General features: G+C 42.1%; 1 protein-coding gene across 2 annotated transcripts in view; it reads right to left on the bottom strand.

Annotated features, from left to right (window-relative positions):
- The window catches only part of nhsl2 (NHS-like 2), a 210980-nt gene that overhangs the window by 98381 nt on the left and 92119 nt on the right, over positions 1 to 20480 (bottom strand). Inside the window, exon 1 of one of the 2 annotated variants that reach the window (XM_084923628.1) lies at positions 7159 to 10035. The exons of the other annotated variant lie outside the window; for it this stretch is intronic. Coding sequence (XP_084779754.1) covers positions 7159 to 7237 — 79 coding nt within the window. The 5' untranslated portion in view covers positions 7238 to 10035. Of the gene's footprint in view, positions 1 to 7158; positions 10036 to 20480 lie in introns of those variants that run through there. 2 annotated transcript variants of the gene reach the window in all.

The raw sequence follows: 20480 nt of genomic DNA, 5'->3' as shown, positions 1-20480 counted from the left end.
CCAGCAAAAAAAACAGAAACTCTTGTAGAGGACAAAAAGTCAGAGAGAGAAACAACAAGGAGCAGGTGCATCTAGTACAGGTAGAGCTGCTGCAAAAACCCACAGAGCCCAGCAGCCAGCGCAACAAATTCTAGATCCTTTGCTTTTAGTTAGCAGTTAGCATTAGCAGCACATCCTGCTTCCGATATGAAAGGACTTTTATGCTGCGCACTGTGACTCACAGCAATGGTCCCGGGTCATCCCTGACTTTGTGTTAAACTAATCCTAAAGTAATAATGGTATTTCTAACCACTGATATAGCACAACTTTATCCTTTCAACAGCTGCTGAAAGTTAGGGGACCTAGCTGCTATCGGATATTTATATAGAGATCCTCCAGCTTCAAACTGTATTACCCTTCAAGGACCTGCAGTTCAAAAAAGTGCCCCTCCGACAGCCAAACCCATCTGTTCTCTGATTGGATTGTTACATTTGTGATTGACATGACATTGACCAATCAGATGAAAGGAAGAAAAATAGGGTCAAAATTCGTACTTGTAACTTGCAGGGTCTTTTTTTGGGCTAAGTCCACACACAAATCTTTTTTACGCACACACAAATCTTTTTTACACATACAAATCTTTTTTACAAGTACAAAATATTTATGACCACATTTTGAGCCCATAGATTTGTATTTTACATTTTGCAGGTATGAAGATTTTAAACCAAACTAAATTGAAATATTGTTGATATTCTCTCTCTTTTCTTGCATAAAACCTGATGAAAGCTAATGTGAAGGCTACATGCACCTGATTGGTCAGTTAAAGATTTACAAAATAACATCCTCTCTTGTGTCTATTTCCAAACGGGTGACTAAATCAGACTTCACTTTTATTATCTGCTGCTGATTCTTTGACATGTGAAATCATGGTTAAAGTTGCCTGTAGTATAATATTAACCCTGAAAACATGACTTTAAGGCCTTTGTTTAGAGCCCTGTTTACAAAACTATCTGCCAAGTTTTTTGGTAAAATATATAAATACTCATATGGTAACCACAGTCACCGTATCTCAGTCTAACAGACTCACAGTTGCTGCACCTTTAGGGCGCAGCAACTGTGTGATGCTGTCATGGAAACATGGACCAACAGCTCTGAGGAATGCTTCCAGCGCCTTGTTGGATCTGTGTCAGGAAGAACTGCAGCAGTTCTAAAGGCAAAAGAGAGCCCAGGACGGTACTCGCAAGGTTTAACTAATCCCTCATATATATGTATTTGAGAATGAAGGCCATGCATAATAAAGCATATTTTCAGTGTTCTTTATATCATAAGGTCCTTACTTTGCAGCAGCGAGGCTGTTATCTGTTCTTGCCTCCCTGAAGTCAGACATTCTTTCTGACTTCAGCTGACGATATCAGTCCCATTTTGAAGCTCCTATTCATCCCCATCCTCATGAGTAGCAGCAAAACATTAATTCTCATGAGCAAGGAGAGGGATAAAAGCCAATGCCATCCTGTAATACCACAGTGGATGCATTTTAGAGGCAACTTAGAGGCCCAATTTCAGTCAGGACCAGCACTTCCTGTTCAATAGTCTTTATTCTGTTGTTCAGAGTATAACAGTTGGGTTTATTGAAATGTGATGGAGGCTGAGCAGATATTGAACTATTAAACTCAGACGGGGGAAATGTTTATGAGTTTATGTGCGCTTGCCTAAATGATGCAGTATTGAGTACAACTGTCAGAAGAAGAAGAGTTACAAAGCATGAAGATGCGCTGTTCTAACCGATCAGCAGGCGACGCACACTCGGCTGCTAATGAATGGACAAACCAGCAAGTGCATCCAGAGGCACCCACGTGCTCACTGGCCACTGGCAGAGGACCGACCGGCATTCGATTGACCTGCTTTAACACCTGTACAATTGCCATAGCAACACTATCCCCCCACCACTCCACCCTCCCCTCCAAACACAAGTTCCCAGGCTCTGTTTCCTGTCTTCTCACATTCATCTGCCTCATCTTCATCTTCCTCATCTTCTTCTCTTTTTTGCTTCCCTTGTCGATCTTCCAGAAACTCTTGTTCCCTCCTCTTCCTCCCCGTGTCTTTATCCTCCCTGCATCTCTTGCCTCTCTCTGTCTCTCTCTCTGACATCAAGTATCTAACCTCAGATCTCTCAATCGTTCTCTCAGAACCCTCCCTCCTCACCTCCATCTAATTATCTCCACACACCCCTCTTTCCCCATCCCTCACACTCTTCCTCTCCTTCTCCCTCTCCTGCTGCAGGTTGCCTGCCAGCGCTGGGAATGACATCACCGCTTTGAAAATGTATGAATGAACACGTCCGCCATGCGTCTGCATGGTCGGTCACATCTCTCGACGTGAAGAAGCAAGTGAGAAGAGCAAACAAAGGCAGTGCAAGAGGTGGGAAAAATGAATATTTTGGATGTTTTGGAGCACGGAGACAGGAACAAAGGAAACGTGTCATCGTGTGATCACTGGGATAACGGTTGCGTAGCAGCTGAGGTGCGATGGGCCAGAGTGATCACAGAGAAAATCTACAACCACTCTGTTCATTCATGCGTTTGCAACAGCGAGATGTGTGTGCGAGTGAAGAGCCAGGGGGGTAAAAAAGTTGGAGAATCAGGAGACAGCTGATGGGTGAAAGAGGGAGAGGTAAAAGCAGGGACAGGGAAAAGGCGATGAGATGGGAACGAGGCAGAAATCCCGGCTCAGACTAGATGATCTCTCTGTCAAAACCACCATCATCCCTTACGCTGGTACCACGATTTGGCCAAGATATTCCCATCTATGCAGTTAAAGTCTGAATAATCACAGCTTGTGGGTTTTTACAGCCTTCATTATGTGTAAATGTGATACAGCAAAACAAACAAAGACAAACTCTGGTGATTAGGAATGTCATAAGCCCTGAAGTCAGAGCCATTTCATTTCAGCGATTACAAATAACAAAGAGACCTGCATTCACTGCATCGATCCCATACCAATGCCAGTGCAGGTAACGATATATGAATATATGAATTGATCCACATTCCTCTAATTGATACCACCAAAAGAAAAAGAAACAGAGAGCAAACATAAAGGGATAAAAGAAGGTTAAAAACTGGAAAAAGCTTCATTTACTCAAAGAAAGAATGAAAACTACACAGAGGTTGTCCACTGAGGGTTTCCCACGTGAAGAAAATCTGTGTTGGATATGATGCGATTCGAGTTTTAATTGGCTTGAAGTAAACAGGGGAAGGCATTTAAAAAACATCAGAAGGAGGAGAAATTGGAAGTTAATGTGAGAAATTAGCAGCTAAATAGTCTAACAACATTAAAACTCCCCTCATCGGAACATCCAAAGGCAGAAATTACTGACATGCCCACACCATCTGACTAACAGGTATTCACTGAGATTTGCGGTGCACCAAAATAAAAATGTCATAGGCCATGTATGCACAGACTTCACATGATAATGCTGCTGGGGTCAGCTTACCAGCTCGACAACAAAAATCCAAGCTGAGGCAAATGGATATATATAGTGCTTTTCTACTCACTTTGAGGACTCAAAGTGTTTTTACTACAAGCTTTAATCAAACAAATGCTTTTCCAATGGATCTATTTTATCCAAGGATCCTTTGTTGGAGGACCAGGGATTGAAACACCAACCATCCAATTAGCAAATGACACACTCTACCCGCTGAACTTGAATGAACTCCTAAGCAGCCATCTTGGTAACACCTCTGGACAGATATTTAACCTGTCAGGTCCAAGTACCCCTAACCCTGTCCTTTCACAGTTTACAATATTTGGCTTTTGAATAATGTCTCCAAAAATCTTTGGTGGTTTAATCCCAGCAGAAGTGGCGATAGAAATCAATCTCAAAGTCCTCTATCTAAATGAATACAGAGACAAAGATCCAGCCTTATATGTTTTCTGTTTCTGCAAAAGATTTCTTTGACGAAATAGGTTTAGACATTTGTTCTGAGGATTGTTTGAGTGTCACTCCTCCTGCTTATACATGTTTCTCCTGTACTGGCATCTCTTCATTATAAATAGTGTTGAATTCCAAAACCTCACATACAAAGTCATAAATAATCAGGCTCTGTCGTATGTTAAAGATCTTGTAGTATAGTACAATCAATCCATCTATCCCAGTCCATCCCAGCTGTTACGGGGAAACATGTGGGGTACATCCTGGGCAGGTCTGTCACTTCATAGCACCATATTTCACAACCCAGGTGTTTATGTACACCACTACATCATTCATTTTTGCCTTCCCTTGCCCATACTTAGTGTTTTGTCCCATTTTCCTGTGCTTTTCTTTGTCTCTTCTCTTTTCAACTCATAAGATGGTCACCCTGAACCTGGAAGTTTCTTCCTGTTGAAAGCGAGGTTTTCCTTTCCACAGTCGTGCTTGCTTGTAGGGGATTGTCTGATTGTTTGGGGTTTCTCTCTCACGCTGCCTTCACAAAGCTTCAATACACATTAAAAGAAAAGAAAAAATACTATATAGGTAAATAGAAAAAACGTAAAGAAAAAGTAGTTTATCTATAATTGTAAGCACAATCCACTCAACTTGTTAGCAGCAACCATTCATCACTCTACCCACATTGTACTGATAACTATATAAATTGACTCCTCTATGTCCAGGTTAAAAACACTTCTAAAAAGATCAGTCAGTCAAACTGAGCTTTGACCCACTGCGTACCAGTTTTCCCTGAAATTAAAGTTATAATTAGTCACCCAAGTAAGTTCCTGGAGGCATTTCAAGACAACGAGACTTGCTTCTAAGACCTTTAACGAAACATCCAATCTGACCTCATCAGTCTGAGGACTTCCTGCAATATAACAACATTTTAGGGTTCATTTTTCAAAGCCAAGAACTGCTAAAGAAATCCTCACGACAAATTTCGCACATTCCTCCTCGCCAAACGACCAGCTGTCCTGACCAAAGCTTCTTTCATTTCACTGTGAAAAAAATACGGTTCCTCCTTTTTGCCCGTTAAGCAGCAATTACGCCTCTTGTGTCTGACCCTGTCGTCATCACACCAGTAATCTCAGAAAATGAACCAGTAGTGTATGTGATGCAGCACCTGGTGACCGTCACTGTGGTGTGAAAGATGATGAATGTGCTCTGGATGCCGATTAAAGTCAAGGTCAAACATATCAGGAAATGTCTTGTGCCGATTATTGCACCACAGCAGGTGCACGGAGGCCAGTTGGCTGTCGGCTTCTGTTAAAACGTACATACATGCTGCGCGCGCGGACGCGCACACACACACACACACACACACACACACACACACACACACTGTTCTCCAGAAGGAGACTGAGCATATGGGTGTGTTTACTCTCTCAGCTCGGCTCTATGCAGCTCTGCAAAGTGACATAAACACTTTGCATGTGTGTTTTGCAGCGCAACATCCTTCTCTTCCTCCCCTCCAAGCGCTTCATCATCAATTTTTTTTCACCTCCTCTAATTTTGCTCCCTTATCTTTCTCCTCCTCGTCGTTTCTGCCCCAGCCAATCTTCCTCTTGTTCTGCTTCATCATCTTCCTCCCACTGCCCCCTCTCTTGTATCCCTCTCTTTCTCCATCCTTTCCTATCCAATTCCTCTTCCCCTTCTCCCCCTTTATCATTCGATGAGGAAGCGAGTAAGAGCTTCAGATTTACAAGGGCTGTCATCTCCGCTTCTCCCCATCTCCCATTTCTCTCTCGCTCTCTCTCTTTCCTGCCCACTATCTCTACCTCGTTCGCCCCCAGAGATAATTAAAGAGACCACTAGTAATCCCATCCAACCGTGCAGGACTGGGCAGTGCACCCGAGCAGTTGCACACACAGACACACACAGACACACACACACACTTGTGCATGCACAACACTGCAGCATGTGGCAAGTTGTACTCAAAATGTGTAAAACATGAAACATTAGAATTTGCACAAGCACACACTTTGGATTTAAAGTGTATAGGGTACACCCACAGACACACACACAGACACACACAGACACACACAGACACACACACACACACACAGTTCATCAGCAAAGAGTTATACGACAAATTGACCTAGTTCATTCAAACCTGAGAGCCAAGATGAAGGAAACTGGAAGGAGAGATGGATGTTTGGGTAAATGAACGTGAGCTAAATGATAAATGAATTGAAGCACAAATGATATAAATGGGGGTGTGAATGGGTTAGAGCCTTTGCTGATGGAGAGATGGGGAAAGTTAGAGATAAATGGATGGAACAATGGCCCAAATGGCACTACTATACAGGATAAATAGATAGAAAAACAAATGAAGGCTTTCCAGGATGGATGGAGAGATTGAAAAGAGGACTGAGAGCCAGTTTAAAAAGATGTGGATGGGAAGGAAATGATGAATGAGTTGCTGGAGGGATTAAAATGAAGGAAGAAGAGCATAATATCAATACTATTTAGATGCGAGAGATGTGGCTATGAAACGGTTTGGAGAGATGGACGGTAAAATTGGACGACAAATGAATTGAAGAAGCGATATTAGATGGACCAGTGCAAGACTATATGAATGGATGGAAGGATTTTTTGGGCGATGTGATTTGCCTGGACTATAACGGATTTGGTGGCAGAAATCGGAAGATGAAAGGACGGCAAAAAAAAAAAAAAAAAAAATCAAAGGTGGACAGACCGAGAAGAGATCAAGTGAATAAATGGAAGGAAGTCAGCAAAGGTTTGGACAGAGAAGGGGAAAGATGGATGGATGGCTAGTGCAAAATGCAGGGATTTATGATTAGACGCTCTGAATATGACAAATTTGGTGGCAGAAATCCAAAAAGCAAATGAATGGAAATCATACAACGTAGACGGACTGAAAGGTTGGATCCATACAGGGGCGAATAGAGGGTTGCGCGTGCATTAAATAATTAATTTAGGATGAATGGGTGCATAAATCAGCAGAAAAATAAACAGAATTACATGACAACAGCATATAGGCAGATGGGTAAACGCACATAGGCTGGGGAAGCATGGAGGATGAGTGGACGAAAAAGATGCATGAATACATGAGTGAAAAGAGTCCAGTCAGGTGAGGTTCGACTGGGGGGGACAAATGAGTGCATGCATGGACTGATGGAGAAGGGAAACAGAGTGAGAGGCAGACGGGAATCATAAAAATGCACCAGAGCGATACAGGGATAAAGTACCTGTTGCCGATTTGGGTCTGTGTCTTCCTTTGGGCCGTCGCTGGGAATTGCCCATACTATTCTTCCTGTCCCAAAACATCACCGCTTCATGCCACCGACACACACACACACACACACACACTGACTGACTGACTGACAGAGAGAGAGAGAGAGAGAGAGTGACGGTCGAGGTGTGAGCTCGTCTCCCGGATTAAAGCATGTGCAAGACGAGTGACAGTCGATAAGTGTGTGAGTGAGAGGGAGGACTGAGCGTCACAGCATCACCGAAGCCGCCTGCGTCCCGAAGTGTGTGACTGCATGTCTGTGGTGTGTGAGGGGAGCTCGGCGTGTGATTGCAGATGAGTGTGTGTGTCCTACGCTACGTATATATGTGTGAGTGTGAGAGAGAGCTTGGGTGAGTGCACAGTGCTACGTGAGCTGGTGACAAAGCAGCCTGGGTACCGGCGTGTTTGTGTGTGAGAGAAACAAAGTGTGCGTAAGCAGCTGTGCATATTTTAGTGTAAGGTTTCAGTGCAGCCAGTGAGCATGTGCGTTACGCATGTGTGTGTTTGTGTGTCTTGAGAGAGAGAGAGAGATAGAGAGAGCATCCGTTGCGTTGATTAGCTCCCAGCTGGTTGAATCCAGCCGCTGCTGTTCAATTCAGAAAGAATGCAGGCAATCACAGACGAGAGATCGAGGAAGAGGAACACAAGTGAGAGAGAGAGGAGAGGGAGTGAAAGAGGCAGAGCGAGAAATCAGGGAGAAAAGAAAAGAAAAGAAAAGAGAGAGGAGGAGTCGGTGCAGAGAAGGAGAAAGTGATAGATTGGTCCACTATCAGCTATGTGACCAGAAAACTGAGGAGACACCGGCTACACAGCCAAAAGTATTTGGACAGCCTTACTTCCCCCCTTTTTGCTGTTGTCCACATACTTTTGCAGACTTGGCTGACAACAACCTTTACTCTCATTTTATTGCGGTTTAGGACAAAATAAAAGCTTTTTAGTGAGCTGAGGAACTCGAAAAGCTGTAGGAGAGATAGATACCCGGTAAGGCGACAGCATTGAGGCTTGAAAGGAGGATGTGAGCCAATTCAGTGTGAGGATTAGATGTCAGTCTGATACTGAGTCAGAAAGCTGGACTGGTATCAGTGACAAGAGATGAGATGTCGTGCAAGTGTGACCGACAGCTTTTATTTGTATGTTTGTAGAGAAGTTTTGGACTTGACTGCAAACTGTTATAGCGAAAAGGTCAGTCCTCTTTCTCATTGCACTTTCAGTATCATCATATAGTATTTCACTAATAAACAGTCTGTTAAATTTACTACACTTGTACCGTCTGTCAATTTTCTTCAGTTTATTGCCTTAATTTGTCGATGCTTGCATAATGACGAGGAAGCGTTTTGAATCTTAACCTGGGTCGGGTCACAGAGACAGCAACCTAAGTAATTCAGTTCAATTTTAGTTATATAGTGCCAAATCACAACAACAGTTGCCTTGGCAACTTGTTACATGAAGGTATGTAAATGGATTAGCTGGACCTTGCTTTTCTACTTAATCTGGAAGCACTTTCGTACTACAAGCCTCATTCAAACACATTTATAGAAGTCGATTGTTTTATGTCTAACCACTTTGTAAGCCAGAGGTCGACCAAAACCTCTGATTAGTAGACAACCCGCTCTGTCTCCCGAGCTTCTGGGACCGGGGTGCGGAGGCTTCAGAACTTCCCCTTTTCCCTATCACAGTAATCCAGTGACTGCTGTCAGCACTTTCACTGCAATACAGCTAAAGTAAGTGTGCAAAGTTAATCCAGCAGACTTCATTTCCCAAATTGTAAACAAATCAAGCATAAACCAGCAAGTACATTGCTGCTGGGGTGAAACGTGATAACTTTAACCTGTGACCAATCCCATTAGGGCCTTTCTTCCTTTGGGCTCCACCTCCAAAAGTCCCAGGCAGAATTCTGCTGAAAGTGAATTGAATTGGCTGAGTTGTGTCACATGGGATGAGTTACAGTGCCTCAGATTGGTCTCTGACTTCTTGTACACGAGCACTGACTATTGTAAATATAAGATAAGTTGCACATTTTAAAACAGAAATGGTTCACTTAATTCTAAAAACACGTCTGGACCAGGACCAGACAACGGTCGTGTCCAGATTCATGGGCTGCATCCTCCTGAGGCCGCATTTGTAGACCGATTACGTCACAGCGACGCGCCGAAGGCTGTCCAAATTCGTAGACTCCTCCGAATGCAGCCGACAAATGCGTCCTCCTTTTCCCCGAATTTGAAGGATGGGTCGGGTGTGTCCTTCGTGGCCTACCATATCCCAGAATTCATAGCGCGGCCCAGCCAAACTCCAGTTTCCAACAATGGCGGCCGCTACTAAGTTTTAAAATTACTCATACTAATCTTTCTGGGTCACAAAATAAACTTTTAACATATTTTCAGGCGAGAAAGTAGCTGTGTAAACGTCAAATATCTGCTCGGTTTATCAAGATATCGCATATTTGCAAAAGTGCTTCGACGTTTTCGGAGCATCTGCTACCCACCAGCTCAATAGCTAGCCGGGAGCTCAAGGGTCACTGAAGCCGCCGAGAATGGCACAACTCCCGGCATAAATAATTTTCAGATCAACGCAGAGTTTCGCTACTCAGGTTAAACGTAATATATAAGTCACTTAGACAACCTTAAAATGTTATTGTTGGGCTTTTTTCAGTGTTTTATTTGTTCGTGAGTAAATCGGTTTGGCTGAGATTAAAGTTATTAGATTAGATTAGATAAAATAAAACTTTATTAATCCTCCGGGTGGGTTCCTCCGGGATTTTCATACAGCTGAATAAACGTCAAACAGAAAACTGATTAAACAGAAGTGTGAGACGGTCGAGAATTTACACCAGTGTCCTGTTATATTTTAAATAGCAAGGAGCTGACGGCCGAGTTTATTAAACTCCACCGAGACAGCGGTGACGCTAATCAGAAGGCTAGACCGTCCAATTTCCCCAGCTGTTTACTTCCGGCCCACCCGACCTTCTGAGGACCCGGCCCACGTAGACCGCGAAGGCCGGGTCCTCAGGAGGATGCAGCCCATGAATTTGGACACAACCAACATTCCAACTAATAGTCACATAAGCGTTAGAGGGTTGCTTAGGCAACTGGAATGTCAGGTCCCTGTGTGGGCGTGGCTTTGAAGAAATCATTTTAATAAATCTTTATTTTAAAATGCTCAAGTATGTCTCTTTGTGTGGCTTAACCTGTAAATAAAAAGAAGTAATGGAAATGAATCAGCTCTGAGTTTATTCCTGCAGAAAAAAAAAGGTTGGTATCATTGTGAAATGGAAAAGGTGCAAGCTGATACGTCTTCGGCCAGGAAAATAAAGGCTTTTTAGTGGGTTTGCACATCTACTAAGAACACCTGAAGTTGTTTAAATAGTTTTCAGTCATAATTTTTCAATTTTTCTTGATGCATTGAATTACTGATGCACTAACAGCCTCATGTGTTGCACCCTTTTGCACGGGAATAAAGATGTCATTGTTTCATGCTGTGAATAAAACATCTGACAACGATCCACGAATCGCACAAAACATCTGAAGTAAGGTGGCCAAACACCTTTGGACCATAAAGTGGAAGGACAGAGAAAAATATGGGGGTAGACGTGTGGAGAAGGACCCCAGGAGAAGGAGAAGGACAGGAAGAGATGGAAAAAAAAGAAAGCAAGATGACTAAATAAGGATGGGGAAACTGGGTGGGCTCAGACCGAGGGAGAAAAATTGAAAGTGAAGTGAGCGGCAAAGGGAATGAGACTGAGCGGGTGAAGGAGTGAAAGAGGGAAGCGGGGAGAATACAAAATGAGGAGAGGATTTCTCTTCTCATTCCTCGCTCCCTTCATTTTCCTTCACATCTTCCCTTCCCTTTATCAAGTCTGCACACTCGATCTCGTAAAGCACAGGTCTCACACACACACACACACACACACAGATGTAGAGGTTGGACAAGGTCACCCAGACACAGTTATGAAGGGACTAAGTGGAAATTCATTTTCTACTCAAGATTGAAAAAGGCGTATCACGGCTACCTCGCAGCACAACATCACTTAACCCTTACAACTTGAAATAACTCAAAAATTAGAACTAAACTTACATTTGTTCCACGTTTGACTTACTTTTTTCAAAACCTTTAATTTCTGTGTTTACTAAACATGACATTGATGATTACTTTGAGCCAAAAACTGAAAGCAGCTACAATCAGTATTTTAATTATAAGAATGTATCAGAGCAGTGTGAAAGGAGGAAGTTAGAGAGGATGAGCTGGATGTGCAGCTCCGCTTGGCTTTACTGAGCTCTCAGCACACTGCTGAGCTGTCCAACTCATAACTTTATTGCACCGGTTCCTCCTCACTGCTCTCAGGGGTCACAGTGGGCTGCGCTGTCAGGTGAATAAGCTCACCGACAAAATAAAAGGGAAAGAAAACACACCAAGCAAATATCTGCTGAACACAGTGTCACATTTAACAGTTATCGCACATGCAGCTACTTATATAGTCATGTGCTCTTGGTACTCCTTTGGTGTCATCTGGCAGTATGCAAGTTGGTCCAGTAGACTCACTTTGCATGCCAACGGTGACTTCACCACAGCTCCGCACCATTTTACAGCGCTAACATGCTGCAGGATTCTCCTGTACAACAGGGATCGCCACTCTGACAAAAATCCCCACATCAGCTCTGCTATAAGAGAAGAAAACTCCAAATTGGAAGTTTTTTTTATTGTTTTGTTTGTGTGTTTGTTTTTCAAAAAAGTCTCATCTTTCAAACCTTGGTATAAATTATGAATTTCTGAGTTCCTGTAATGATGCTATTGAGCATAATGAACCTAAAAGGTGTGGGTGGGATACAGTGGGAAGACTGTAAATAGAAGATGGCAGCAAATAGCTTATTAAAAATAATTAAAATGATACAAATTACCTAAAAAAAAGAAAAAAAAACCCCAAAACAACCACTCACCAAGTTGGCCAATCACTGATACATACAATGTCTTGTATGTGTTGTATGTCAGTGTGGGGAAAGGGGCTTTGGGGTTGGAGACTGATAATTACTTTAAATTTATATATAGATACTTTTTCATTCTTTCTGGATTTATAAAAGGCTTCTTAAAACAACATTACTACTATTCACAGATTTGATACCTCAGTAGATATTTTCCTTAAGAGTTTACATCATCGATTGCTAGTTTCATGCACTTTTTTTAATACAACGCGGTGTTTATTTAATAAATTATGGCATTCTTTCAAGTAAAAATGAAATAAAGTAGCGTAAACTTCATAATGGGACGACTTTTTGATAGTCATCTCAAATCCTAAAAACAGGTCACGAGCCATCAGTCCATCTTTTATATACAGCCTGTGGTCCCAAATAGGTTAAAATATTAACCCATTAAAAAGTCCCGCCTGAGCGTCACTCGGTGAAGAGTTGAACTGAGAACGTGATGGATTCAGTCAGCAGTACATGGACACCAAAGCAAACAAAAAACAACTAAAGGAAATTTTGGACTTAATTTGATCAGAAAGATAGAAAGTCGATAAGTAACAAAATCAAAGAATGATGGACCCTTCATCCATCATATTTGCTCACTGTTGCATCATTGTTGGGTTAGATCTAAAACTAATAATAACTCATAAAACCGCAGTGGAACGATGGCACTCTACCTCTGGAGGTAAAGCAGACAGATGGTGCAGTGTTACATCTCTGTTGACTGCGGAATAAAAGGGAAAAGCAAACTGACCACCACACACACACACACACGCACACACACACACACACGCACACAAACACACACACACACACACACATGCACACAAACACACACACACACACACACACACACACATGGAGCCTGCGGGTCGTTTCCATTTGTCAGGAGCAGAGAGTAAAGAGCACTGGAGGCCATTCTTGTTCTTTTATATTCCAAAACTAAGTACTCCTATCTCTCCATTATATTTCATGACCACGTGGCCGTACCACTATTTTTTTTTTCTTTCTGTCTTTTGTCTTTTACATCTTTTAACCTCATTTGCCCGTCCAGCTCAATTAAATTCAATATATTATACTTAATTTATATCAGAAGAACTGCTGCGTGCTCGTTAAACAGAGCAGAAGTCTGACTGAAGACTGCAGTCTGTCTCTCTTGGTCCTTATATTGATCCGTGAGAACGAGCGTACAGCCTGATAAACCCACCCGATCCTTCCTCGTCTTCTTCTTGTCCTGCTCTCCTCTGTCATCTCTCTTCCTCTTCCTCTCTGCTGCATTGCACATCCTGATAAAATCCTGATAGAGAAAGGCGATGAAGAGCTCTTCTCCAAATTATCAAGACTTGAGAAAAACTATCTTTAGTGCTGCTGTGAGAATTTGGCAACTGACGAATTCTTGGTATTCAAATTATTTCAGTTTTATTAAAGGTTGTAAAAAAAATTTACTGATGAATTACTAATTAAAAGAGGTGGTCACTTTATTAGGTACATCTTTGTCAGCTGCACATGCATGATGCAAATCGAGATCTGATGACTGTGGCCTACATACACATTAAACTCATTGACATCTTCAAGAGATCCCTTTGAGATGATTTAAACATGGAGTGTATCCTGCTGGAAGCAGCCATCAGAAGATGGTACAGTGTAGTAATAAAGGGGGTTGTTTGATTGTTGAGGTTTTCTCTCAATTGTTGTCTTTGTCTTACAATATAAAGTTCTTTGAGGGGGATTTTGTTGTAATTTGGTGCTATATAAATAAAACTGAATTGAAATAAATTTCCATACAAAGCACAACAGAGCCATGTTTTTATGGTGCTTACTGCAAATTCTGACCATACCATGTGAATGTAGCAGCAGAAATTGAGACTCACACCAGATGTTTTTCCAGTCTTCTATTGTCAAGGTTTAGTGAGTCTGAGTCTCAGTTTCCCGTTCTTTAGCTCATGACACAAGAATATTTAAATAAACTCTTGACTGACTGCATTTATGTGAGCATCTCACTCGGATCCAGGTCACATTTATTTCTCTGCAAGCTGATACACAGATAAGACCAGCAATGAGGAAATGAAGATGAGATTCCAGCACAATAACTTCCGTCTGTTTACTTCCAGAGAAACGGGAGCGGACTCTCTGTGGCTTCTTGGGAATGTTTACTTGTACGCTTCTTCTGCCAGAAGCCATCACAGCATTAACAGCCCGAGCAGTAAAACTGAGAAAAATGACTTCACAGCTCATCTCCCTCCCCTAAAGGCACATTTTAGTAGATTATTTTCCACTTTATTAGCATCATTATTGCTGTTTTTTAATGAAGAGCATTGTGTTTCAAGGGTGTGCTGGAGAATAGACGATGCTGGCTCGCACTCTGCACAGAAACAAAGTCAAGGACTGACAATGAGATATTACCACATAAATTTATAGACACGACGGAAAACATCCATCAAGCTTTTGTAAATCTAAAGTTTACTTGTTTAATGAGAGAAAAATCTCATATCATAGACTCTATATCAAAATTGGACACAACCTCTGGTACTGAATAAAGAGAACATGTTTTTTAATGGCCAGCAGGGGGCGACTCATGTTGTTTATAGAGAAAAATCCCTCAGCTCACTCACTGGGTGAACCCTCTTTAATTTCAGTGTCTAGCTTTAAACCAGAATAAAACATGATGCTAATTTTGTAACTTAGGGTTGCTAGTAGCGCCCAGGAAGACCAAAAAGCATGCTATGCTTAACAACGTGAATGACAACTACAATTCAATTTAGCTTTATTTGTATAGCACCAACTCACAACAGTTGCCTCATAGTGCTTTATATTGTATGGTGAATTGTTAGCCTTGCAGTGTGGAGTACGACCTGTTGTGTCAGTTAGATACGCCCTCGCTCGTCCCATTTGGTGTCAAAACACCAAGATGGTAATGTCAACTCGAAGCTCCACAGCCGGATTTTGGTAACCACTGGGGCATGTCACAGTTACTAAATTAATCTTTTATATGCTGTCTATTGCAAAAGGCAAGGCATGCACTTTATGTCAGATCGCCTGGTGGCCAGATATAATAGCCAGCAGGAGGCGCCTCCAGTGATTTCAAAAGGACTTTCAGTTGGATAATTTGTGGGAGAATGGCCCCCGTCCCTCTCACTTAATGACATCAACAAACACTTTCCTGATGAGACTATGGGTTCTGGTTTTGCCAGTGGGTTATGTGGCTACTGGCCATCTTTTGCATATAGTCTATAATCTATACTTTTGTATAGTCTCATTTAACCCAGAGCTGGAGGTAGGGAAAGGGTTTTCCTTAGAATATTGCCTCTAATAGTCACTAAAATTCGAGATGCAGATCCAGTCAGATAGTTATGAAAAGTTATGAAAAGCATGCAGTTAAACTAAAAAATGTATTTTTTCCTCTGTTGAGGGTGTGAGCTGTTTGTAACATCTGCCTTTATTAGAAATTATCTTAAATATCACAATCCTTCATCCAAGCCTGCAAAAACTGGTGAAGCACAAAAGATATGACACAGGTACACAGACACGACCACAGCACTGAAGCTGGATTCACAGCCTTCTCACAGACACTTAAAGCAGGTGGATGGATGCTGTCAGCAGAGCTGAACTCCTGTCTTTTTTTCCCTCCCTCCCTTTTGCTGGCATTTAGTACTCTCTGGCATATTTGCTCAATGAAATCTGCTGGGATTCCCTATTACCAATATCCCTAAACCATCACTAATCCAGGTTCATCCCTGGACCTACCACAAAGATTGCTTTTAGCCTCCCCCCACCTCAAATCTTGATACCACCAGTTATGTAACAGCTGTGAGGCCCGGAGGTTGAAACAGAGAGCGGCGTTAGAGAGTGAACCATTCAATTTCTTGCTGATACTGCCTGGTTTTTTTTTGTTCGTTTGTTTGTTTGTTTGGGGGGTTTTTTGGCCTCAATTTCACACAGGTGGCCACATCTTGTCAGCTACGGCTCTGAGTTACAGGCACACTCTCTTTCTTCTCTCTGTTTCAGGCTCAGTCTTACGCTGAAAGATCTTTTTTATCAGACTCATCTCTTTGAACCACTCCGTCTTTTCACTGCTTCAGCCTCTCACTCTCCATCCTTCCCCTTTATCACCGTCTCTGTCCCAGAAAAGTCAGGCAAGGTGAGAAAATTCCACCTCCCTGCCCGCCGCTGATTTCTCTCTCGTCTCTCGCCTTCTTTCTCAAGTCGTATTCACACGAGGACGACCACAAGACCTGACTTCGCCTTCCACATCCCTGCAGCTCTCACATGAGCTGACCAAAGCGTGATAGAAAGTGCGGTTTCTTTTCTCCTTTGCTGTTCAAATCTCACCACAGCATCAGCTATCAGAGCATGCCAAGCCAAACCTTCTCATAATAAGAGAGAGGCCGCTTTCAGAGAAACGACGGATCAAAACAAGGCAAACAGAAGTTCTTTTTCAGCAGTCAAGCATTTGTTTACCTCCTCCGTGCTCTGCTCAGCACATATTTCCCCCTTTGCCACGAGCCAGGAAGCGATGTTACCTGTTTGTCCTGTTCCAGCAAATGAGAGACAGGTGCAACTCAGATTTGTTTTCTGTTTCAGCCAGCGAAACCTCTGTTGAGAAAGAAAATTAAATCTGATATTATGACTGTGGGTTTTATTTGCTGCGGGCCACAGAGCTCGTTCCGATCAGAGCAGCTCCATTTTCCAGCTGAGTTGCCCCAAGTTAGGAAACCTCACCGTGGTGTTGAGGGGGATTTTTTTCAAACGAGGCTGAAAAAGTGTCGAGAAACCTTTGATTTGTATTTCATGATGTTGATGTCAGAGCCCTAGGAGTTGTACAGAGACGCTGGCCGTCTTTAGCTGCCTGAGTTTTGGTGACTTCATCCTGCCAGTGGTGGTTTCCACCAAACGTGACAGCCATGAACTGCCGTCTTCCTCTTAGCTGCTCCTGATTCAGTCAAACGACTTTAATCAACATCTGGCTGGATCTGAATTTTGGCTTTAACATATATAAATCTTCGCTGCCACTCTTGATAAAAGGTTGGTTGTATTTTATCCACTGAGATTATTTCATCACAGAAAGCAGAGCAACAACTTTAGGATTGGGTGATCGTCCAACTCGCTGGTTGGTTTATGGCGGTGATTTTGGGTTTCTTTTTTTTGCTGGGTTGAGAAATCATATCAGCACAAATTAAACTGAAGCACAGTTAAAAGTCAGGTTACTGGGTTTTCAGTCATACCATCACATGTTTCAGGTTGTGCACTGTTATTTAATAAGTGTCATTATTGGATTGCTTCATTTATTTAACCGTCTGTTACCCTCCATAATGGCAGTGTTGTGCCAGAAAAAGGATTTCCTGGTATTTAAACTGTTGTAAATGACTTGTTATTATCTCTTATGTATGATATTAAGCCATATTTTGGCTTCAGTTTTTGGGTAAAAAGTGTCATTGACATTAAAAATGTACTTTTAAAGACACCGTTGTTAGTGTTTCTGAAGCTTCCTTGGAAGTGGAGCAACAGACTCCTGCAAAAAAACTCTCACATGATGTAAGAATGCAACCAAACTGTTTATTAGACAGAAAGTGGGATTTTTAGGCTACTTGAGCCTAACATTAGCTGGCATATTATTGGCTTATAAAAAGCTGTTGATATTATGGCTAGCTACAGACAGCAGGATCACATGTCTAATCTGCAACAATATCAGGAATAAATGAGCCTGTTTATGCAGATTTTCTTATGTGTGAGCCCTCACTTCAGCTCAGGAGGTGTTTCGGGAGAGGAGCAAGAGGATTAGGTGGAGATGAGGAGGAAAAGGTGGATGAAAGATTTCTCCAAAGTGAAACCACAGACAAACAAAAGGGAGATCATATTGCCGACTGCAAACCACCCACCCACACATGCACACAAACTTCCACAATACTGACAATAGCTGCTAATTGGACTGAAAGAGGATGTTGATCACATTTTTTAAACATGGATTCCAAACCCAGGCCCTGGTGCCAGCTGCTAAAAACTACGGCTAACGAGGATGAGCTGACACACAGATTCTAGAAAGCTCAGTCAGCTCTCCTCACTGTTAACACGCTTTTCTTCTCAAAGACGTCCCCACAAGCTTGATGGCAGGACCGTGATAGTGGATTGAAATTCACATATTGTGTCTAAAACTCATTTTAAATTGTAATCTGGGTTTAAAATTGAATATAAAAGCCCAAAAAATAGAGAACAACTAATGAATGAAACCGTCAAACATGACTTTAAAACAAAAAAGGATCAAATTGTGCCACAGTTATTATATTTAGGGACTTCTTCACTTTGAGATGAAAATCAGTTACTGGCTTTCGTCAGATGATGTTTCCAAAGTCACAAAAAGGACAAATGAAGGTTTATTTAATTACACCGAAGTTGGATTTCTTAAAAAAAACCATCATCTTTGAGTGTCACTCGGCTGTCAGCTTACAGTGAGAGTAATTTATCACTTCAAAGCCTCTTTGGAAACACAGATAATTGGAAGATTTTTCCCCTGAGACCAAATAAGCTGATGCAGATTTAAATCAGTTAAAAAACAAAACAAAACACGTGTGACAGTAAAAGCCTCACAAATCCAGCAGTCACCACAGACTCAAAGTCTTTCACCTTTGCACGCTGTGCACACACTCACTGCTACAAACTAATTAAATGCAATAAATGCATGAAGTCACGCACACACACATACACACTGGCTCCGATTGCTACAGTACCTTATAGTGGCTCAAACAGCAGGCTGTGGGACTAAAGTTTGTTTTGGGGTGGCTGCAACAAGTCAACAACACTCGAGTGCCTCTGGATCCGAGCGAGTGTGCACAGAAAAGAGAGGCAAGGAGGAGGCGAGAGGAGGGGGGAGGATTTGTGGGCAGAGAAACCAGCAGAAAGAGAGAGAGACAGAAACACTGAGAGTACAAATCAAGTGTACAAACTCCCAACAGAGGATCAAAGACAGCAGGTATGAAAGAGGCTTTAAAGTGGGAGGAGCAACGCAAACAGACAGGAGGAAACAACGGATTAGAAAAAAACAACAAACGGGAGGCTCACAAATTCAGATCATTCCAACAGAGCAGACATCTGGCCTAGAGAGGATTATGGGTAATTAACTGCTCTTTAATGATCCCCGCTGAGCGAGGACTCTGACAGGACGAGTGCAGATTATACTCGGATACGTAAAAATGTGTGTTTGTAGCTCTGTGTGTGTCCGTGTGTGGTCATTCCCTCAGAGGGCAAGTCAGGGCAATAACTCAGACTACACTGTAATCCACCACAAGGACCACACACACACACAAAGTGGCATAAATGTCAACAGAAATTTATTCATTTGCAACTGAACACACAGCAAACGCCCTGGTTAGCCTCCGGTGCTGCTTTTCAGAGACTTTCATCCTTCATCCTGCAGGTATTAAAGTTGTTATTTGACCTGTTGTTTCAGTTGCTCGTGTGAAAATGTTTTTATTTCTCCTTTAAATCAACCCTGTATCAGGATGAAAGGCACACAAAGTCCACATTCATTCATTCACAGTCTCAAGGCCGTTTCTTCACGCAGCCAAACACTAACGACGGTATCGACCGCAACCAGCGAGTCAACAGGTGCTGGGATGATAACAGAGAGACGGACACACCTGAGCAAATCTGAGTGTGGGACAATGAGAGGCAGCAAATGAGGGAAAAGATGAAGGCGGGGCATGGATATGGTTACCTATCTGGCAATGCACAGGAAGAAGCGAGCAAAGAAAGAAAGAAAAGTGACGTCATCTATTAAATGCAAAAGCTTAAAGACGGGGTGCACAGGGTCATAGTTTAATAAAAGCAGAATAATGCAGCTCATATCCTACTGCAAGCTTTGCTCACCTTCATGTCTTTCATTTAGTCATTATTAAAAAAATAAACGATCTGATAGAAAAGAAATATCTTCATCTAGTTTTAAAAAATGGCATGAAATGCTAAGACAGGTACACCACATGAAAAAGTCATGTGATACTAAACTGAATAAACAACCTTAACAAAGGTTACAATAGTTTTTCAGCTGCTTGATGCAACAAGTTCACTGATTGATTGATTACAGTCAGACTGAAACACTTCAACCAGCAAAAATGTGACTTTTGGCTTTCAAAGAAAACTCACCAGCTGCTCCAAATTAAAAAGGTTTGGCAGCTCTCAGCTCAGTACAGCTTTGAAATCATCAACAAATCCTTACAACAACTTCTAGTTGCATCTGTGTAGATTCTCCAGTCATCCAGGTCATGGTAAATGGTGAACAGTCTGGTACTTACATAACACTTTTCTACTTCAATTTAGCACTCAAAGTAATTTT

This window comes from Perissodus microlepis, chromosome 3 (genome assembly GCF_051167445.1).
Source record: "Perissodus microlepis isolate ML-2025 ecotype Zambia chromosome 3, ASM5116744v1, whole genome shotgun sequence".
NCBI lineage: Eukaryota > Metazoa > Chordata > Actinopteri > Cichliformes > Cichlidae > Perissodus > Perissodus microlepis.
Note: the sequence above shows the minus strand (reverse complement) of the source record. Positions and strands in the feature narration are given on the sequence as shown.